The sequence below is a fragment of the Thermobia domestica genome, chromosome 1 (assembly GCF_964235325.1).
Source record: "Thermobia domestica chromosome 1, izTheDome1.hap1.1, whole genome shotgun sequence".
In the NCBI taxonomy this organism is placed as follows: Eukaryota; Metazoa; Arthropoda; class Insecta; order Zygentoma; family Lepismatidae; genus Thermobia; species Thermobia domestica.
The window spans coordinates 1466541-1490851 of record NC_137454.1 but is presented as its reverse complement, the minus strand read 5'-3'; the positions used below and the strand labels follow the sequence as shown (position 1 = coordinate 1490851).

General features: G+C 39.0%; 1 protein-coding gene across 1 annotated transcript in view; it reads right to left on the bottom strand.

The window, feature by feature from the left end:
• Positions 1 to 24311, bottom strand: part of Rme-8 (receptor mediated endocytosis 8) — a 132045-nt gene that overhangs the window by 20137 nt on the left and 87597 nt on the right. Inside the window, exons 27-33 of the mRNA XM_081754380.1 lie at positions 22640 to 22819; positions 19858 to 20025; positions 16193 to 16423; positions 13710 to 13872; positions 13319 to 13585; positions 4216 to 4498; positions 1657 to 1873 (exon numbers count right to left, since the gene is read on the bottom strand). Of these exons, the coding sequence (XP_081610506.1) occupies positions 1657 to 1873; positions 4216 to 4498; positions 13319 to 13585; positions 13710 to 13872; positions 16193 to 16423; positions 19858 to 20025; positions 22640 to 22819 (1509 nt within the window). The remainder of the gene's footprint in view (positions 1 to 1656; positions 1874 to 4215; positions 4499 to 13318; positions 13586 to 13709; positions 13873 to 16192; positions 16424 to 19857; positions 20026 to 22639; positions 22820 to 24311) is intronic.

Sequence of the window (24311 nt, the reverse complement as noted above, 5' to 3'; positions counted from 1 at the left end):
AATAAACTATGTCATTTAATAGACATGTTGAATAGGCATTTCTCTATTGTAATTTTTAGTAGAAAATTGATTTTATTCTATTGTTGACAATAGTTAGCAGTTCCACTTCATTTCTTCAACTCTCTCTCTCTCTCTCTCTCTCGTATTTATAACTCTAAGTACCGAAGTTTCGTAGCATTCTCTGTTAGCAGCAGAACTACTCTACCCATCGCATTTGCAAGCCACTGTAAGCTATGAATCACTACAATGTTGCCAGTCTTGCCAGCGAATGATCTCTAAGCAAGAGTCTCACTTCCTTCGGAGTACTGCAATCACAACTCTAATATTAATAATGTCTGAAGCTACGACCACCACGTCACGAAACACACGACAAAAATTTAACAAAATAATTTATTTAAGTATAGAAACAAAGATTTTGACCCGGTTGAATTTTCAAATTATTAACCAACCAAAGTATTTACTGTTTTGCCCCGTAAGCAGTTATCTTGTTCTAATCGTCATGCCATGCCTGGCAATATGGCAGATATCAAATGTTTTCAAAATATCAAGCTAGAAGAAACTATCGGCAATTACGGAAGTATTTAAACAAATACGGACATAATTAGCTTCAAAACACGAAAAGTTATGAAAAAGAATTACTTACGTAAGTTTCTGCCGTGTTAATCCAACGCAGGTTTTCGAGCAGGATAAATTCCAGCGAAGTTATATAAACAATCTTTTATATACTTATCTCTCAAATATCACTCGTAGATATTATATATAATAAATCATTCTAATTCATTTAAGAATTATGAAACTAAGCTATAAACATGTCCTGCATAACCACAGTAGCCGACAAAAAATTTTTTCTACCTCCCACGGGATATTCCAACACAACCATGAGCGCCTATAGAGACAGTTGCACTCGAAATTCCCGCCAGATGGCATACGCACATACGACACAAAAATATAATAAAAACAGCTTTTTCGGTGCAAAACCATATACTCAAAATATTGAATCATATATTATTAAACCAGTAACTAATAACCAATAACTAATAATTCATGAATTATATGTTACAATCTCCACATGCCAAATATGCCAAAGCTCGTGGAATTCTGTTCATTCATTCTGTATGAATAACCAATGAAATGGAGTTAAATGTGCTCCTATGTCAAACAGGCTTGAACAGTACGTAGTAATTGAATTTTTAACACCAATGGATCCTTGTAAAATTAATTATTGTTAACAATCAATTCATCCACTAATTGCCGGCGTTTTTCAACTGCTACAGGCACCTGCCAATCACTCACGTTCACCCTCAATGGTGTCTCTGTCCGTTTCCGATGGTTGAAACATTGGTATTCACCTATTGACCATACTATAAACGGCAGTGGAAATGATTATGGAATTCTCTACGGTTTACTTCGGTGTTCAAAATATGATCATTACGCTTTGTGTTTGCCGCGTTCATATAGCACACACACTTCAGTTCATTCACAAGGTACTCATACAGAACGAGTGAACAGAATACCACGAAGAATCTAAGAATGCAGTGGGTGAGATACTCCTACGATGGCATTAGATGGCGCTGTGTACGATATTATCTTCTGAAGTTACGTGGGACAGCAATAGAAATGTGCGCTCTGTTTATTCCTTCTTATTCAAGTACTTACATCAGGCTTCTCTTTGCTCATGAGCGTAAGGCAGGTATCCATTAACTCAGCGAGGAACTCTTTCGGTCGGCGAAGAACCCAGCCAGGATTCGCTACAAACAAGCGTAAATACACTCCTCCTATAACCAATTCTCCTGGAACCATACATGTCGCCAAGGTACCTTCCTCAGGAATCTTCCACAACGCTTGTGGATTCTGACGTTGAATTTCGTAATGCCTGAAACAACGAATACATAATTCTCCTCCATACATACCAACATCTCCATTACACACAAGAAGGAAACTGAGAATTATTTACTTTACACTAAGACAAAATTTATGAACACCACGATGAATAATTAACAAATGTTATCATAAATAATTTCAACATATCAAAACTTCTGACCAATTGAAAGATACTTCTCTCTTCTTTAATGTTTTATTTTTTATTTATTTACTGCCTTTTCTCCTTCCTATTTGATGAAGCGTTCAGCAAAGTCCTTGTTCTGTACTTTCTTTTAGTACCGTGTGACAACTTTTTCACTATTTTTTGATAAGTAGTGTGAGTTAGTGATGAATGTTTTCAAAACTGAACCCGGGTCTCCCACTCCAAAGGCGAAAAACAAACGACTTTAATAGCAAACAATTGTTTATAAACATTGATCTGGGTTTAATGCCAAATACATCGATTGAGAGAAGACGCTGAAATACGTTTGCAGGATGTCATGCCAAATTTGTAATCAAAATGAATGGTTAAGTTGCACATCGTGACAAATAGGGATTTTATGATAAGAATGCAGAATAACTGTAACTTTGATATGACCAATTATTCTGTTATGGGAGTGATGTTATGTGCGAGTCACAAAATAATTAGTAAGACAAAATATTTCGTATTAATTATAGTTACGATTTAGTATTTGGTAATTATACGGGGGTGATTCAGAAAGTAATGCCTCCAAGCGCACTACTTGGCCAATAGTACTGGAAACATTCTGAAGTGTTCATCATTAATGAACTGATGTTTAAGCTATAGAATGTTACTTGTTTCACCTTCCCATCTCTTCTCGTTCCAGAGTAATGGAGCAATCCATGGCATTCAGTGGTGACGTGCGTTGATACAGCGGGCTCTCATTGAATTTCTGAGTGCGGAAAGGTTGTGCGCCCAGGAACATTCATCGCCGGCGACGAGTCAAGGATACGCTATTACGATCCGGAAACGAAGCGTCAGTCGATAGAGTACGGCCACACGTCCTCGCCTCCGCCAAAAAAAATCAAAGTTGTCCCATCTGCTGGAAAAGTGTTGGTCAACATTCTGCTCATCCTGCCTATAGTCCAGATCTTGCGCCCTGCGACTTTTGGATCTTCCCCAAACTTAAGGATCACCCTCAGGGCCGATGCTACAGTTGTGACGCGGAGGTGGAAGCACCAGTTCGGCAATGGTGTCACCAGCAGCCATCACAATTCTTCGCCGACGGCATGAAAAACCTTGTTTTGAGTTGGTGCAAGTGTGTTGCCCGTAGTGGGAGCTATGTTGAAAAATGATGCCACTATTTGTACATGACATAGCAAGCTTTCCACTGATACCTGTATCGGTGCTATCTGTCGAACAAAATAAAGTTATCACCTTGGAGGTATTATTTTCTGAATCACCCTCGTAGTAAGTTAAGCCTAACCGTTGACGAATAGTGGTTATTTCTGAGACCTATCAGTTTGTAGTGTCCATGCTATACTTTTCTGCATAATATTGCATCAGAATCACTGATGAGTCCTTAGGGCAATAAAATACTTCTTTCTGCTTTTTTCGCCGTTTTTATCCATGATTTTATCTCCCGTTCACATTTCAGACCTCCTACCTGGTTACGTCTTCTAATTTATCTTTACTTATTTATATGGTCGACACAGTTTCTTTCGTACCAATCACTACTGTTTTCGTCAATAAAATCGAATGAATTTTTTATTTTAACTTCCCAGGGTTAAACCCTTTAGGCTAAGGGAGACGGATGATAAATTAAAATGAATGACTCTTGAAATCTGTGCTCTCCCACAGGGCACCGAAATCTGACACCTCTCACCGCGCATCGAAATCTGTGCTCTCCCACCGGGGATCGGAATCTGTGCTCTCACCGGGGATCGAAATCTGAGCTCTTCCACCAAGTATCCAAATCTGTAATCTTCCACCGAGGGTCGAAATCCGAGCTCTCCCACCGGGGATCGAAATCTGAGCTCTCACACCCGGGATCGAAATCTGAGCTCTCCCACCGAGGATCGAAATCTGTGATCTCCCACCGGGGATCGAAATTTGAGTGTCCCACCGAGAATCAAAATCTGAGCTCTCTCACCGGGGATCGAAATCTGTGGTCTAATACCGAAGTATCGGAACCGGGACTAGCACTAGCAGTTAGACCACTAGACTCACTGCTTTCGTCTTTTAACATTTATTGTATTCGACATTCTTTACATAAAGAAGGATTCAACCAGTAAAAGATAAAATAAAACTTAATCCTACAATAACTTGAATTAAAAAATAAAAAAATATAAATTAACCAGGTACAAAAACGAGAAATGAAAGCAATGTCTTACTCGACCCGTAGTCTTCTGACAGTTGAACAAACTCTCTGCCTGGCATCATCGTTCCAAATGAGCTCTGGATTCTCATGAACGCCTTCAAACATGTGGACGCAAGTCTCTGGCGATTCTCGCATCGCGTCTGCAAACACAGGCGGAAGGAAGCGAGTCAGAGTGATCCTGACTTTTGGACCCACCAATTTATCTGCTCCCATTTTAGCCATGAGCTCTGCAGTCTTTTCTCTCACCTGAGGATTGTTTGAATTGCAGAATAAATCTAATAAATATATCACAGCACCTGAAATAAAAAGAAAACAAGTGTAACTAACCATCATTCTTTAACATAGCAATTCTCAAGCATCGTGATAGAGACAAGGGATGTACAATACTAAAATTTCTTTGTAGAAACAGCATGGTTTAAATCTCGAATATCAGTAACCAGAGAAAGAGAACTATGTAATAATTCTACAGAGGTTGTTTCCGATATATGATGATGAAATTACACACCTTGTGCAGCACCACCAAGCAGGAAGAGAAGGAAGCTGTCAGTCGTGTGGGCACCTTGGACCATTTACTGTGCGTGACAGGTGTGGTAAGTGCATATCGAGACAAATGGCGCCAAAAATAAGTGCTTACTGGGAGGGCTACCTACATAACTGTCCTTTCCGACCTGAACTACAGTTATAGTGCCATTATCAAACTGAGCAAGGAGCGTGGAATCACTGTATCCAAATATGGTATATTACAAGTATTGAAAGGGGCACGTAAGGTGAAGCATGGTGTAGCGTGAATTTTCGTCCGAAAAAAAAAAAAAAAAAAAAAAAAAGGTTTTTGGAAAGATCTTGTAATCCATCTATGTGACAGTAAATGCTCGCTTTGATTAAGTGATTCGCGTTTTTAACGCTAGGGTGAGCTGAGTCTAAGCCTTGACTGCGATGTCACCGTTTGATCTGACATCTAGTGGCCGAATCAAAAACCTGTTCAACTGAACGTGTTATCTTTAGTTCTATGGACAGGTGAGGTAGAAGGAAGACGTGAATTCCTTTTGATCTATTTGATAACGTTAAAAATGAGTTGAATAGAATAAGTATGAGTAACATTTAAGTTTGCTATATTCACTGTCTTGGGAGGCTATTTAATTAGGCTAATGTTTTCTAAATTTAAACCTTTTCTTTTTCTCCTTCGATCAGTGGATATTAGTAATATTTTTGGGAAATTAAATCTAGAAATTAATTATGGTATTTTTGGCTACTTAACTAGAAATTGCTACGACGTAGTAGTGAATGACTTTCGGTATATCATTCTATTTTGAAGTGCTTATTTATATTTCTTCGTGTTTGTTAATTAGATTCCATTTGGTACTTACTAAAAATCATTAAGCAACTCGTGCACTTACTGCAATATTCATTCTTTTTGTGTGTTAAAATTGCGTAAAGATTTTTGCTCCTTTAAAAACCAGTTATATAGAGCTGTCAAAGTTTGCTCCTTCAGAGCCAGAAATATAAGCTTTAAACGATTTATATTATTTGTTTGTTGTTTGGCTTTACGTTATTTGTTATATTCAAAGATATTCATATTAATAGTTGTTGTTTAAAATTTCCCTTTGAAAAAAAAAAAAAAAAGTTAAAAATAAAAGTTTACTAGCATGTATTTCATGGAGTCTTAATGAAACGAACCGAGGTCCCTATGTATGCGGTGTATTTCGCTACAATGGGATGATTCCTGTGTGGCAAAACAGGCCAACCCCCGGCTTGCCACTAGCCACACACGAGTTAGAATTCGAGAAGTTGGGGCTCTGGTCACCAGGGAGAATCCATTCACACAGCGGAGTATCGTGAACCGGCTACATACATCACTAAAGACAGTGAACACCATCATTTACTGCGATTTGAGGTTGGTAAAGTAACAGTAGGGGCATGATCATAAGCTCTTGACAAAACACATTCAGAAACGTCGCACCAACTGTCGAAAGCTGTATGAGCGGTATCTAACCGGTGAAAAGTGGAAGTTTGTTGGAACACTGGACGAAGCATATGTTTATCTGGACGACTGTCACAACTTACGTGCAATTTTTTATCGCTGGACAGATGCGAGCGACTTTCAAAGATGATTCACTGAATGCAAGGAAAGTTTTGGCACAGGTTGCATGATCATTGTTCGATACTCGCACCAGGGAAAGCTGACCATACATCGTATAGCCAAAAATACGAAGGTGAATTCGGAATATTATCAAGCTAACGTCCTGACACTCGTTTATCGTCATGACATTCCCCATCTCTATGGAAGAGACAAGAATCGTATGTGGCTGCATCGAGACAAGGCGTCACGTCACACATCTCGCTGAATCCGTCTCTTCCTCCAACAAATGGAAGCAGAAACTGGAATTCGTGCCATTCCATTCACAGACATTCCAGTGAAGTCACCTGATGCCTCACCGGTGGACTTTTGCGCTTTCGGCCTCCTGAAACGAGTCCTGTCTCACAGGAGACCCCGCACCGCTGAAGGGCTATGGAAAGCCTGTTAGAAGGAGTGTTTGTAGCTTGACATGACTACACTGCGTTCCCGACTCCTACAGTGAAAACTTCGCTGCCAGGCAATTGCCGAGATGCGGGGCCACCAAATACAGCACTCTCGATGGTGGCGACATAGTTTCTCTTAAGGAAATACAGTTTGAAATCGTCACCATAGATCGGAAACAACTTCTGCATTTTATCGTTTTATTTTCGTTATCTTGACAACTAATGATGATGTAATAGTTACAAGTTGTCCTAAGAATTCGTCTCCGGAAAAATCTTTTCTCAGAAGGAAATCAAAAATGATGTACCAGATAAATGGATAGACAAATGATGTACACAAGAGTAGATTTTATTTACTTAATTGACGCCATAATGTTATTTTTTAGTGTTTATACCTTTATTACACTGGCGCGTAAGTTACGTAAAAAAGCAAATACATAACCGATTACATTATTATACGCATAGTACATTTAATATCCCATTATTAGTATTAAATCAGATTTTTGAATGTAAATTACATTTTGCAAGAAAAAATATTTCTTCCATGAGTGGTCATTAGTTAACTACAAAATTACCGTCGATTTACAGGAAGGACTAATAATAACAACAAATGATACGTTGATAACATGGGCAGACTGGGCAGAAGTGCAATAACATCGTGGAGAAGCATAACTGGGCAGAAGTGCAGAAGGACAAAGATCTAAAATTGTATCTTGTGCAGCCTCTGGAAGCTTTTGTTCTCTAGTGCAAATACAGGATGTCTACTAAAATTCCAAAACGAAATTTCATGACTTATTCGTGACCTTTTCTTTTCCAAATCACAAAATTTAGTAACATTCTCAAGAGAGAATTTGGATCCGAATTTTCACGCATGCGATAGAGGCGTGCTTTTCTTGCGATTTGGTAGCGTCTAAAGCCGTCCATAGATATTTGGTGGTGAATTTTGACGCTTTATAGAACAGAATTTTCCAGTCTATACTTATATTTGTACAGATTAAAAAACATCGTGACCAAAAGTTAAATTTCGTGACTTTTTCTTGACTTTCGTGACCAATAGACACCCTGAAAAATTTTTGTTTTTATTTACTTATATCTTTTGATATTTTCTATTTAATTACGGTAATTTCTATCCATTCTATTCTCAGTATATTTATTTATTTATGTCTTGACAATGCTGACAGCTGTCAACAGAAGTTCGACATTTAACTTACTGTATCTGCCAACGTATAAGACGAACTCCATTTTCTGTATTCAATGTTGAGGAAAAAATATTTTCACTTCATAGTATTAAGATTTCTTTCCAACATTTAGACGCCAGGCAGAGATTTTAACAAAATCATAGACTCTCACGTTGTGGGCTCTGGTGCTTCCCCCCCCCCCTTCTAGTTATCACAGAATCATGATTCATACACCGTTGGCAAGTTTATAGACCCACAGATTCCAACGAGATACAATTTGTGCAATTCCCACCACATTCGTAGAAGAAGAAGAAACACAAAAAGTCATTAAAAATATGAAAAAAAAAACTTTGCAGGCCCTGGCAACCCTTGCAGGCACCCTACGCTGACAAAATGATGCTAATGTGTAAGCAACAAGTACACATACAGGATATTACTATGTAGTGGCCTACCTCATTACTTCACATATCAATTTTTATGAGTGTACCCCCAAGGGGAGGAATGCTTCCCATAAAGAAACTGTTGATTAAAAAAAAAAAAAAAAAAAAAAAACTTTACCCTATTCCCCGCCGTGGTACCCCCGACATACATAAAATGAACACCAGCGAAAAGTTGCATCTTTCAGGAACACATTGGTACCAAAATCATCTTCCTACCTTACTGTGTGCGCAAGGAAAGGTGGCTTCTGACAGTTGGGTAGAGCACGTGAAGCACTGGAAGCGCTGTTGCCAGAGGCTCTGCAACAGAGACAGCAGCTCTGGCAACAAACTTAAGACATTTAACAAGTCGTCTCAACTACCGGCAACAGCGCGGTCAGTGACCTTCGTTGCCTAGCAACAGCGTGAAAAAATACTGCTGTGATTGGCTAACAATCCTCCCTTTTGTTTTGTTTACAAATGTGCAGCTATTTGTCAGAGGCCACCTTTCAGTAGCTCGATAATAATAAGCTTTGAGGTTTAAAGCCCCGACGCAGCAGTTGCGTCAATAGGCGTTTAAAGCTTAATACAAAATGATACTTTAGAAAGGAATATACACGAGGTCAGCAATTCTTAACTAAATGTTGAATCGAATGCAAGTCTGGGAATGTCTATACCGCATGTGTATCCAGAAAAAAGCATACATACTACGAAATAATGAAACGATTGTATCCATTTACATTTAAAGAGTCACTGAACTGTCATTAGCTGGAATGTTGTTATACACCATCAGAAAACAAGAAACTCATCACACAAAACTGAACCAGGAATACTTATTGAAATTAAAATAATAAAAATCTCTGTCTCGGCGTATACGACGCATTCCATTTTCGGACATATCAAAGGAAAAAACGGTGCATCTTATGTGCCGGCAAAGGACGTGTGTACTGTGCGAGTTCAAACTGGGATCAAACGCCGCTGCTGCACAGCGGAAGATATGCCAGGTCTTTTGATGAGAGTGTCGTGACTACGCGGACATTGCTGCGGTGATTTAACAAGTTTAAGGACGATGACGAAACACTCGAAGACGCACCACGTGCCGGAAGACCAACACATGTACAAAATAAACATCTTCAGGCAGCAATTGAGGCGAACAGTGGACAGACGTGTGAGGAACTGGGACTACAATTCAGTGTGAGTGGAGAAAACATTCGGTAGCACCACCATCAACTAAGGAAGCACTGAAGTAGGGTCGATGGGTCCCACATGATTTGATTCCGGGCCAGAAGGCAACACGAGCAGATACCTGTGTTTCTTTGCTGTCTCGTCTGAGGAAGGAGCCATTTCTGGACAGGGTGTTGACATTGATGAGAAGTGGGTCCTGTACGAAGCTCCACGGCGTCGTCATCATTGGTCAGCTCCCATGAACCGGTTTCAAAACAGCCGAAACCAGTACTGCACCAGAAGGTCTCCTCCTGTGTGTTTGGTGGACTGTTTGCAGCATCGTGCATCGGGAACTGCTACCAGCTGGTCAGAGCATCAATGCAACTATGTACTGTCAGCAGTTAAGCCGTGTTCAAGAAAAACTCAAAACACTTCTGAATCACAAAGGGGTCCTCCTGTTGCAGGACAACGCTACGCCCCACGCGTTCCATTCCTTGGACAATCATCTTGCAGGATGCCAGTTAAATCCCAAGTAGACGTGTAAAAGCCCTTCATATCTTTTTCGCTTCACGACCCACCAAGTTCTACCGCGACGGAATCCACATGGCCTTCCAGAACCTTGGCAGAATTTCGTCGATGGTGATGGGGACTATTTTTGATCTTCCAGGTACGTCTTAGATGATACATTTAATGTTCGAAGATGGTGGATGAAAAACCGACAGGACTTTCTTGGTTACCTTATGCTTAGGAGAGAGGTGAGTACTTTTGAGCACATTGGTAACAGAGAAGTGTGACACGTCAGCTGTTCCTAATCAATTGCGCTTTTCAAGCTATCTCCAACCCGCGAGTCGCCTTTTGTGCAGGAGACCGGGATTCAATTCTCAGTGAGAGTACAATTACGGTTAAATTATGGTTGTACACCTCATACAGCCTTACTGCGACATTCGCATGTGAACTCTAAATAACACACAACAGATGCCCTCTTTTTTAAACTACTTGCTTTATTCACATGCATTTTTGTTTCTTAATTTTATATTCCTTACACACATATACAGGGTGTTTCAAAACAACACCGACAACGTTCGGGAGGTGATTTCTGACACCAAGATAAAACAAAAAGTATAGACCAACCTGGGTGCACAAATGCTTCCTTTTGGAGTTATAGGCTGGTGAAAACATGAGAAAATGAAATTTAAAGGTCCATAGCTCTAAAACTATGGGACCTATCGTAGTCGGGTCAAGACTTCACTTACGAACTAAATTATGCGCTATCCAAAAATACGTTTCAAAATCCTAATGTACTCACGTAACAATTTCTATAGAGATAGTTTGGTTACTGGTACATAATTTGAAGTACTCACCACTTACTTCTATAAAAAGAGTTACGGAAGTACCGCAGGATTCTGAAAGTTGGATATTTAGATAGGGCACATACTAGTTTCTAAGTGAAGTCTTGAACTGACTATAGTAGGTCCCAAAGTTTTGGAGCTATGGACCTTTAACTTTTTTCATGTTTTTGGCAGCCTATAACTCCGAAAGGAAGCATTTGTGCACACCCAGGTTAGTCTATATTTTTTATCTAATCTTGGTGTCAGGAATCATCTCCCAAATGTTGTCGGTGTTGTTTTGAAATACTCTGTAAATGTATTTGTTCCCTGTGATCAGTAGTCTCTTGTTTTGCTCCTTCTATGAAACAATCGTCCTAAATGAAATGAAATTTTTGAGTTTTACGTTCCACGGTTATGCCGGATAGGCTAAAGGAGACGGTGATGATAAGAGATGAATGAAATGGTGGAATGAATAAAGTGGGAGGAAACGGGAGAACCCCGAGGAAACCCACGCACACGGTGTTTGTCCACCACAAAGTTCACTTGGCGGGAGCAGCGCTTATACCCGGGACCCCATGCACCAGAGGTGAACGCTCTACTACTGAGCCACCGCGGCCCCCAACAATCGTCTTAATTTGTTATCAATTAATAAAGGTTAGAACAAACAAATCTTTACCTATAGTTGATTTTTATGGTTTCTGTTTTAATAGAACAGGTTTGGATCACCACGAGCATTGCAGCTATTTTGGTTTCTTCTTGTATGCCACTTATGTTTATACAACTTTCTGTACTTTCTAGTGAAACAGAAGCACCACAAGAGACTTCCTATTTTCCACTTTGCTCAACTGCTAAGTCCTTCTTTCTCTTCCTAGTTTGTACAATCTCAGCCATGACTCTATCAACATAATTCTTAATTTCCTATTTTTGACTCTTAGTACTTTTTGTTCAGCGTTCAGTGAAAGAGCTTATAGTGTATGGTTAAATTTTCGTTACGTATGTACTGGATATACGAGGACCATTCGGAAAGTAACCTCAGATCGGCTAAAAAAGAAACCCCAAACCAAAGAAAATAAGAATAATTTATTATACGATATCTGAAAACTACTTCTTTCCTCTATTTTTCAACATAGTTTCCATAAACATCAAGCACTTATCATCTTTATGCACTAGCTTAGAAATTCCATCAGCATAAAAATCTCCCGCCTGTGCCTTGAGCCAGCCGGTGAACACAGTAGAGACCTGTACGGGCCGACTCTGTTATTTCTTTGGGCCGGGCCGGGCTTGGGCGGGCCGACACTGTTATTTCTTTGGGCCGGGCCGGGTTTGGACAGGCCGACACTGATTTCTCTTCTGGTCGGGCTGGGCTGGGGCCGATCAATTGCAATTCTTTAATAGTTATTGACTTTCGTTAAACGATAATTGGAATAAAGCCAAACGTTGAAGAAGTGTGTCCGTGAAAAATGTTACAAAGAATGCAATAGCTATTTACAGTTTGTGTTGCTTAGCGGCTTCACTTTCGCTATAGAGGATTGCAGGCATTATGCGGTAAATTGAGCTCTGATCTTGACCTTCACTGAACTCAAAATATAACAAGAAGGGGTGGGAATGTTTTGCCTGTCGCAAAACAATATTGCCATCTTCACTTTATGCTAAAAATCAATTAAGTTATTTTGTTACAGGGAATGGAATTTTTGATCTCTCGATGACAGGCAAAGTCCTAGGAAGGAATTGTACCATTCGGGAGGCAAGCGTCAGGTTGTGAACTAGAGTTTAGAAAATGTTTCTGAGGGTTAGGTCAAATTTAGTACTAAATTTTGAAAAAGACTGGGGCTCGAGCTAATTTTAAAAAAAAAAATTATCGGGGCGGGGTCGGGCCAAAAACTTTTCAAATTTATCGGGCCCGGGCCGGGCTTGGGCCAAGAATTTTAAAATGCTTATCGGGCCGGGCCGGGCCTAGATACATTCGGGCTGGAGTAGGCTCGGGCCGAAAAATTCGGCCGGTGCAGGTCTCTAGAACACAGTCCTGGAAATTAATCGGAAAGCTCCGAGATTGTAAAACGTCAATTTTCACGAAGTCTTCCATCAATTTTCTGAATGAGTTTATCAGTGACCACTGATGGCCTGCCACTCCTCTCTTCATGAATGTTTGTTCGTCCATTTTTAAATGAACGAACCCATTCACGAACAACTTCACTCATCAAACTTCGTCCATACACGGAACAAAGTTCCCAATGAATAGCTGCTGCCGAATTTGTTTTGCTGTAAGAAAACGTGTAACAGCTCGCACTTCGCACCTGGCGGAGTTTTCTATTGCAGCACACATTTTGAGAACAAAAGACAACCTTCACTCTACTACAGTTGGATGCAAACTGATCTACTGCGCACGTCTATGCAAAGACAGTAGTGCTGCCCCTACTACTTCACGCACAGGTTACCAATCGGAGGTTACTTTCCGAACGCGTTCGTAATTAGAAAATATGTTTTTTTTTTTTTTTTTCTATACTTCTATTGCATACCTTTAGCAAGAGAATCCTTGACAATTTTTGTACTGGACATGAGAGCATACAGCGTGTCAAGTATCGTTGCTTGACTCTCGGGCAGGCTCTGCAGAGCTAAAAGAAGGAACACAAAAACATCGGTGGCCGCAATGTCATTCACACATTCCTGGTTCCGAGTCACAGACGAAATTACTTCCAAAGCTCCCAACTGAATCGATTTACAACTCTCCAATCGAAGCAAACTAAATAATAAGTTGAAGTGGCCAATGCACTGGATCTCCACGCCTAAAACAAAAATCATATTACATACACTTAGATAACGTACTACATTATAAACATAAACGGAACAAATTTATCCAACAATGTATTAACATAATGCTGACAAGACACATACAATTTCATACTTTACCTGGGTTATTTTTGATGACATTACCCAACGCCTGTAATGTCATCGTAACATTTTTTAGTCTTTCAACTGCTGCTTTCGGGGATGCCAAGCTGGACGCAGAATGCAATTGTTCTGCTTGTGGTCCCAGGTACTCCAGCAAATCTATTGTAAATCCCTTGGGATTCTGAAAAAAAAGGTAAGGGGCCCTTAATGCTTTGTTTATTTAGACAGCGTATGTGAAAAGTAGCTGAATGATAACTCCAAGTGGCTGCTTCTGCTGATTTCTACATTTTTTAATTACTTAACGTTAACAATGATGGTTAACACTGCAAAGAATTCCTGTAAATTCATTTCTGGTCTTGTGAAGCTAATGCATATCATTGATGCCTACAGTTTCTTCCATTATTCGTGCACTGGAAACATGGATATTACAGCAAATCCTGAATCTCACTTCAATTCCTACCCAAAAATTCAACTATTATGTAAATACAACTATCACATTTTAAAGTATTTCTAAAACCATATATACGGAACGTTAGCTAGTTTATTATTTATATATAGCAAAATATTTTATTTATTGTAACTCATATAGTAAATAACATTAATTCCTAGATTTAATGTTTATTTAAGCCCTTTTTCAACACAAAAAATCTAAAACGTTAGATTGCATAGGATCTAAGACACATATGTCCCCATCGAGAAACGAAACGAGGGTGGACAATCTAATGCCTAGTGTACAACTCACAAACGGTGGATATGAAAGACGATTTTAAATTAGACATGAATAACCAGTGAATTATCTATCCGATGTGAAATTGTTTTCGAAACGTCATTTCGCTACTTCAGGTGCTTCAGAATACTGATTCAACACACGAATTATTCTTTCCCAACTAAAGAACGAATCTGAAATAACGTGGCAAGCATACTAACTATAGTAAATGAAAATATCGTAAGTGACCCGATATATGCCTTTCACGACGAAATTAACAAAGCTACCAGGGAACGCCTACAAACACAAGAAACTACATAACGACGATATATTCTCCACTATCTAAGTCTCTACTCATATATTATTATAAGTACATGGGATCGCTATTGGGTATCACAGTGTACGCAAATGTATGAGGGACAGTCACATGAAAACCGAACAAACGCTAAAAGTATTAATGGAATGTTCTTTATTCAAAAGTAACTGCCAGACGCATTAATACATTTATCACACTGGGAGACGAGACGTTCAATTACTCTCTTGTAGAAGGAGTTAGGTCGCTGACGGATCTACAACTTCATCTACTTTTACACTTCCTTGTCCAACTGAAACCAACGTCCACGAATGTCTTTTTTCAGGTAGCCAAAAATGTGAAAATCACAAGGGGAAAGATCTGGGCTATACGAAGGATACTGAAGTGTTTCTCAAAGCTCTGAAGCGTATCCCTCACCAGATTGGCAATATAAAGATGGGCATTATCATGCAAAAGGATGATTCCGTCCAACAGCATTCCAGGGCGCTCTAACTTTATGGTGTGTCTCAGTTTTTGCAAAGAAATCTTCAGAGCGCTTCTCATTTATTGTGAGCGCACGCTCGAGGAAGTCAACAAGCAGAGGGCGCCTGCAATCGAAGGTCGTCATCAAGACTTTACCGGAACTTGTGTGAACAGCTTTGGATTTCTTTGGCAGAGAAGAATTGGAGTATTTCCATTGTTGGCTCTGCCGTTTGCTTTCGGGTTCAAAATGTGGCACCACGTTTCGTCCCCTATGACGATACGGGACAGAAACGCATATTTTACCTCGTGGTACCGCTGCAGATGCATCAGACATGAAGCCATTCTGTCAATCTTTCGTATCTCTGTCCGTTGATGCAGAACCCACTTCGCGCAAATGTTTCGGAACTGCAGGTGTTTTTTGATAATGGCATGCACGGAGCCATAGCTAATTTCAACTTGAACACGAATTTCTTGCTCCGTGATTCGGATACGAAATATCGGTTTTCTCCCATAAAACCATCTATCCGTACAATTACATGAGGGGTAATGGCTCGGTGGGCCTATCCTGGGCACGAATCGTCTTGAAGTGATGTGCGTTCTTCTCGCAATCTCTTATGCCACTCCTGCGCACTAGTCAGTGATATGCAGAGATTCGAGTTCAATTCCACGCCTCATAGAACCTTGGCGTTGAAAAAGGATTTAATCTCGTAAAATAAATAAAATCTTTAGCTTAACACTCAGGGGCTCTTACTTTATAAAGCTAAAGGATAGAAATGTATTTTAAGAAAACAAACACAATGCTACCTACACAAACTCACATGGGCTGGGATCGAACACATGATCCCTCGAAACAGACGTAAATGTCCTATTATTGAGTAAAGTGTAACTCCACAAAAAATCATTATACTTTCTCTTGTTACCTTTAATTGTGCCTACAAGGAATCTCGTATCTATATGGAAATATCTGTTCAAAAGGCTATACCGAGTGCACTAAAAATAAGAAAAATAATAATTACTTACCTGGATAGGAAATGTCGGTTGTTCATTGTAAATTCTAACAAATATTTCTCCCACAATTAACTCTTTGGAATGTATTGAATAACTAAAATCAGAGCCAAACGAAGGATCACCTTCTCCCATTCGTAGCTTATCCTGTTGCTGGATTTCCAGATATTCGCACAGTTCTGCCCGCGTGCTGTTGTTCCAAATAAGATATGGGTTCTCTGTATTACTGTTTAAGATCTTCAAAAGCTGAAAAAAATCAAAATATACATTGACATTTAATATACGAAAAACAATTAGATTGAACTAATTGATTGATAGTGGTTTAATGACAATTGACGTAAGTAAACTTGCAAGCGATTGAATAATCGTGGAAAGAATGTATTTAATAATAATAGAAATAAAAATACGAGGGGCATACTCAAAGTCAAGAGCAACATTTTTTCACAACCATAATCTTTATTTGTAAGTGAAACCAAATATATCATCTCAATCTACAGACCTTTCTTTCACTTTTCCACATAGTCTCCGTTTTTGTGCACACATCTTTCCCATCGTTCTGCAGGTTTGAAAATACCCCTCTGATAGAATTCCGTTCCAGCTGCCCGTAGACATTGACGCACTGCTTGCCAAATATTCTCCAGTGTCTCGTAGGGAACGGGCCTCGCATCTGTTCCTTCAAGAAACCGAAAATATAGTAGTCGGAGTGTGCCATGTCGGGGCTGTAGAGAGGATGTGGAAGTGTTTCCCACCCAAATCTGATTTGCTCCATAGTGTCACGTGCAGTATGCGAACGCGCATTATCCTGTGTAAGGATGATCTTTCCAGGACGTTTATCGCGCAAGGCATGACGGAGCTTCAAAAGTATCTGGATGTAGCGGGCAGAATTTATGGTTTGACCAGGTTTAAGAAGTCAACCAGAATGTGCAACCCAGAAGACGCTCCCATAACTTTGCCTACCGATTGCACTGCTTTCGCTTTCTTCTTCGGTGGTGAATTCGAGTGGTGCCATTCCACACGCTGTTTTGTTTCAGGTTTATAATTATGGAACCAGCTTTCATTCATCTCCAGTCACAATACTCGTCAAAAAGTCATCATGTCGAAATCTCTAAAGAAGTGTTTGGGCAATGGTTAGTCTCTGATGTTTGTGGTCCTCGGTTAATAAACGTGGAACCCAACGAGCACAAACCTTCAGATAATCTAAGCTGTGAATCATTTCTTGCACTGCATTATGTTGAACACTAATTTTGCACCGATTTCATTCACAGTACTACGCCTATCTCCTCTAATCAGCTTATCAGCCATTACCTTGCTGCGTTCCGTGGAGGCAGTTCGAGGGCGCTCGCGGCGAGGCCCATCTTCGATACTCGTTTCCATCCTTAAAACGTTTCACCCACCCCCTAACACTGCACACATCTCTATAGACACGCTCCAGTCTGCGGTGAATTTCAGAAGCAGATTGGTCCTCTTTAACAAGGAATTCAACCACAGCACGCTGTCGAAACGAAACATCGCTGTCCGCCATTTTGGAAATCCTGCCTGTGGTCATGTGCTAGCAACAACAAAAAAAAAAAAAAAAGTCTGGAAAAAAAGAAAGAAAAGTCTGTAGATTGAGATGATATACTTGGTTTCACTTACAACTAAAGATTCTGGTTATGAAAACATGTTGTTCGCGACTTTCAGTATGCCCCTCGTAAAAATAAAGTGGTCTGCGAAACTAAAAAGAAGCTTGAGCTCTTATTTGTAGTGGAACGGAGGCATGAATGATTTTCAGACGAATATTGTATGCAGTGCAGTCTGACTACAGATGTTCAATAATGTTGTGGTGTGGCAAATAGGTCGGACATCGGAAAATGTTCTAGTTCAGTATATGTAAAAATCAGTTTTACTCAAGTACCACACCTCGCTTATTTTGAGATGTATCACACCTCGCTTTTGCGAGAAAGTAAATGCTCAAAAGGTATCTCTCAGGAGCAGCTGGACATCAAGAAATGAAATGAAATCTAAGTTTTACGTCCCACGGTTATGCCGGTTAGGCTAAAGGAGACGGTGATGATGAGAGATGAGTGATATGGTGGAATGAAGAAAGTGGGAGGAAACGGGAGAACCCCGAGAAAACCAAGGGGCACGGTGTTTGTCCACAACAAAGTCCACACGGCGCGAGCTGGGATCGAACCAGGGTCCCCAAGCACCGGAGGTGAACGCTCTACCACTGAGCCATCGCGCCCCCTACCTGGACATCAAGAAATATGAAGTACAACACACTGACTGGCTTTATATTCTGTGAATAGTTACTGGTCAATGAACAATCATCATTGTTTATTTTATCAGTTACATTATAATAATTTGTGTGTTCCAGTGTATGTGGGAACGTTCTAGACACTGATCATATCTGTTTTCGTAAGACTGTATTTTTTATTTTGACTATTAGGTATGTGAGTTTTCGTCCGTATTTGTACATCGTAACGAAAGAACGATGAAGCGAACAAAAGGAATATTTGGAAGGATAAATATACAGATACTAGCTGAACCTGCGCTCTTACACAGCGCATCATTTCGCATATCAGCATAAATCTCCTTCTCATTCCTCACAACATATGTGCATGTCCCTTTACAGACAAAAGTGAAGGACGAGAAAAAAAGATTTTAAAAAATCGGCAAGGAGTATCACAAAGGGGAGTGTTTTTAGATTTTTTCTCAATATCTTTCACCATTTGCAAAATTTAAGCCTACTTCCTGTTAGTGTTTCTAAGTCATGTATGACCAGTGTTTTCTTTCTTCTTGCATGCAGTATGTAATGAGCAAATACGTTACATACATAATTAATTATAATGTCTGTTATATATGGTGTTCATTGGACAAAACTCTCCAACAGGGTGTCTAGTAAAGTTCCAAAATGAAATTTCGTGACTTTTTCGTGACCTTTTCTTCACCAAATCATAAAATTTCCTAACTTTTCAAGAGCAAATTTGCGTGCGAATTAGGCCGAATTTTCATCCATGCAATAGAAACGTACTTTGCTTGCGATTTGGTAGCATCTAAAGCCGACTATAGACATTTTTGGTGGTGAATTTTGACGTTTTATAGAACAAAATTTTCCAATCTGTACTTACATTTGTACAATTTTAAAAAATCGTGACCCAAAAGCTAAATTTTGTGATTTTTTCGTGACTTTCATGACCGTTTTCTGATTTCATGACCTTTTCGTGACATTCGTGACCGATAGACACCCTGTCCAAAAATAAAGATTCATCTTAGACTGGAGAAATGGTTATCCTTCCTTTTTCAGTATTATTTGGCCAGGAAACAAACGCCTGAGACATATTCAATCCGTATATACAACTATGTGGTGTTGGAATGCATAATGGGTAGGATATGATGCTTTAGTTTTTTTTTAGCTTTTTTTTTTTATTTCAACACTTACAGTGTTAAAAATGTAATAAAGAAATAATGGCCATGTTCTTTAAATATTCAATTAGAACTGGACAATCTATGCAAAATTTGCAAGCGATCAGTGAAAACATGATCTTTCTAGAGTCTGTAGTTTCCGAGATCTCATTGTTGAAAGGATTGGCCACAAACATATAGTTTAAGCAAGTGACATCACATTTCAGGATGTAATTCACCTTTTGTAGTAATGAACTAAAAACAAACATGAAAAAGCAAAATAATGAGTACAGTACCTCTTCAGGTTTATCGTCCGCTAGTTGCCTCGCAAGATAAGGTGTGAGAAGTCTCTCCAGCGCACCTTGGACTACATTATTCGTAGGTGTAGCGAGGTTGCCTTTCAAATAACCACCAAGTCGTGCACACGCCCTCACGGCTAGCTTCGCCAATTTATTTGCAACTTCCTGAAATACAAAAGTATCACTACAAGACCAGAAAAGATCAATTTAAAACGTTGTTGGCTCTTCTTCAAAATCACATTTAATGGTTTTGCACTTGTTTACATGGGATACGCAGTCTATGTTTCACCCTGACATACCTGGTAATAGGAAATATGCTAATACTTCGCCACAGCATCGAGTACCTGATATCAACTCAAATGTGCGCTTAAGTTAAAATAGCCAAAATTATACATTGGTAACTTTCGTGTAATACTAATAGTACATAAAGTATTCCACATCGAACTCAAACAACTTTATATTTGGGTCAATCCATTTCAAATCACCCAGGCAATGTTGCTTAACATTTTTTATTTCCTGATTTTTTTTTTATCATGAGTTCCCTATAGGTAGATAGTCACAAAACAGTTTGAAAAAAAATTTATTCTGGCAGCCATTTTTAAAATGGTGGTTGGGCAAATTTCAATAAAAAACGTGGTTTCCGGAAAGTTTAATTGCCAAACTATCTTTAAAGATATAAGAATAATTCAAAAACCAGTGTATTCAGCATGAAATGAACTTCAAGTATACATTATTTTAATCTTTATATCATGCAAGAGAGTCAATCAAATTATTTCCTGAAAAAACTCGGAAAAAAGGTATAAATCGTTAAGTTTGAATACCATTAAGTTTTATGAAGGAAAGGAGACTCACTAATGACATGTCTTTGTGTCGAGTACTTATATAACTAACTGCAGTATAAGTTTCAGTTCTGAAAATGTACTCCTTTTTTTCTAGAGCTTTTTCAAAATGGCCGAAAACCTTAAAACATCAATTTTGTCAGGTCAATATTTAAAAAGGGACTGAATGAAAATAACTGAAAATTTTACAGAATGTTCTTTGTACAAATAGGAATATCTCACAAAAAAAATATGACTGAGACTCAACTACATTTAGAGTAATACAACAGCGAATTTCAGTAAAAACGTTACCTTTCTACACGCTCGTGTAGTGCAAAGATAGCAAACTAGGGCTTGTTTAAATCATTACTTGAAGAATGATCGATCGAGTATCACATTAACATTGGAGTGTGCGTATGTGTAATTACCATATCCTTGTCTCTCATTTCTTTGAAACATTACTTGGAAAACTAATGATCCTCAAGAGGTCAATGGCCAGGAAAACAGGAATAATCCTGTCAGTGGAAATCAAACGATTCGTACAATAATACTTCATATAGTTTGCAGAACGTAAGTACTATAAGAGATAAAGCAATGATTTTTTTTCTCGTTACAGGTGAAACATCTGGAGTGTTGAAAACATACGGAACTGTATTGTTCAATCTACAAGTTTTGTGTAAGAGTGACATTTGTGATCAAAAGTGTGGCTGGAATGGAGCTCTCATACGAAGCATTTCGAGCCTAATTTACTATGATTTTCGCATTGGCCTAAACGAGAAAGACTATCTCCAAAGATCGAGGTCAGCGTTTGGAAATACCGCTCCATCATGTAGAACAGTGTTTAGATGGTACAAGGACTTTCAAAGACAACCCGCTCGGGAGAGTAATACTTCCGGAAGTACGTTTTTTCGCGCGCTACTCTAGCCAGCTGTTTTACGCGCTATCCTAGTCAGTTGTTTTAAGTTGGTCACAAAATCTATATCATTTAATACAAGGGGAACAAAACTTGCCTTATATCATGGAGTACAAGGGCAACAAAACGAGCCTTGCGGGCTTCTAACCCGTTCCTACTACTACTACTACTCATCTGCACAAAAGTAAGTAAATCGCATTTTTGAGTATTATTTTCGTATTATTTTAGTTTAAAAAGTGTTATAAAAATGTTAAAAAAATGTTTAAAAAAAACTTTCCTCAGGCCGGGTTTGAACTCACGCCAAAAGAGATTTTTATTACTAGCACATAGCGCTAGCGCACTCGGCCACGAGAACCGACAACAACAACCGTCTGAATTCTGCTATTTGAATGCAACGTGGCAAGACATAGATAACGCGAACCAATCAGAACTGTGTTTTCCGTTCCTACTTCCGGGAGCATTACTCTCCTGAGCTAGTTCTTTTCAAAGAGGCCGGAGGTCTCTGCAAGATGAAACCCATGAAGGAAGACCTCCGTGTTCAACAACGTCGGATTTAGTGGCTGCTGTGAAAGACATGGTCTTAAAAGATCCAAGGTGTACTTATGCGAAGTTAGAGGAGGCACTTGGCATTGGATCCTCGTCAGTGCACACAATTTTACACGAGCATCTGAAACTGAAATAGATAGTTTCTCGGTGGGTACCCTATCAATTGTCCGACTTCCAGAAAGCAGAGAGTTAGAATCGCTAGTGAAATCCTGGATATATTAAACGAAGCTACACACCAGCTGATTTCTAAAATTGTGACAGGAGATGAAAGCTACATCCCATTTTATGACTGTCCCATTCGTCAGGAAAGTCGCCAACAGAGATTTTGCCCTACTTTACAGATGTTACTGAAATAACTAGCTCCCGTATTTCTCTATTTTGAAATTAGCCTCACTTAAAATTCTCCAAATATCCTCCATAATAATAATAATAATAATAATAATAATAATAATAATAATAATAATAATAATAATAACGGTTTCCTTGGTCGAGTGTCACCTACCTGTTGATTGGCCTCTTCGCTTCTTTCAACACCACCTTCCTCCAGCGTAAAGTCGTAGTTGAACATAAAGTGGAGGATGTGCCAGAGAATCCCTGCCTGCAGGAGATGCATCTGGAGAATACTATCACAGGCCATCGAACTCACGCACTCTGTTGCCACAGAACACAACTGCGTCAAATGCTGAAAACAAATGAAACGTGTGTATTTTACTAGAAATTGAGATATAAACCATGATAATCAATTTATTGTCGTACTTTACTAAATTAACTTCTTGCAAGTATAACTTTCTAGAGCAAGTAGTATCTTGAGTGGCTTGACGCAGCTTTCCATACTACCACATCCTGAACCAAACTTTCTCTTATATTATTTGATCCACATACCTGTTTCGGCCTTCCTCTGAGTGTTCCTCCTTCATTGCCAATGATTCCTTCGTGTCGTGTAAGATGTTCATTGCCAAACTGTCTTCATTATACTCAATTATTTCTCCTACCATTTCCAACACCCTTATTCCATACTTTATCTAGCCACCTAAATTTCACTATTCTTCTATACCACACCACATTTCGAATATTCCATTCTCCGTTATTATGATTACTGCGAACGGCAAAAGAAACCAACGACATCAAACCTGGAAACTATCCAGCGTCCGTGCATTGATAGCTTCGCCAATAACAACCTGAATGTATACAAAGCCATCCGTACACAAATGCTGTTACAATGCCAATTGTGATGTGATTCAAACACAACGAAATTTTGTTCCAACCTCACGACAAACAACCGCAATAATTCAAAATCATACGAGTTATATTAAAAGCAGTAACTTCAGCAATTTGATTTCACTGTAAGTAATATAATATAAAACCTAATATAGGCAGACTATTCACATATCGAGGATCAAGCAAAATACTGAATCAAATACACATGTGAGCGAACCTTTTGTATTTAATTCCTTGGCTTTAATAATTTATATACTTACTTATGATGTGCATAGGTTTAAAAAAATGAACGAATGGAAAATCATTAATTGAGTGGAGGTTCTTCTGTGCAGGTCTTATTAGCAGGAGGCCATCTTCTGCAATGTGTCGCTCTTCCCACTTCTCTTCCACGAAGCCCCGCCCACGAGTCTAAAACCCAGACGTAAATAGTAATCTCGAAACCCTCAATTCATACAAATTTTTATTCATTTCGTCTGCACATACACTCTCATTATTGTGATGTATAAGCAAAGTCTATGAGAGTATGTTATCGCTCCGGTTCCCACGGACCAGGTTTAAACGTGAATAAAGAATTTATTGTAACGTAAAATGAAAGAAAATGCAAAAAATGAAAACTAAATGCACTTCTCCAATCCATTGCACAAAATAAAAAGAATGTTTTAAAAATTGGTTCATAATAAAGATCACTATACTGTTTTTATTCTTTTTCTAGAATCCTTGCTTCATATCCATATGAAGGGTAAAGGGAAAAAACAAGGAATGTCCATGTATGTGCTTTTTCGGGTGCTTTGTCCTACCTGTTGGTGACTCTTGGTACTATTTGAGTGTGTATATGCCATGCATGCCTAGTTGTAGGAATGTCCATTTAAAAAGGGGCGAAAGATTTAATAACCCTATTCTTTTTACGCGGTTTTGAATATTAAAACGCCGTTTTCTCGAAAATACAGTTTTGTGAC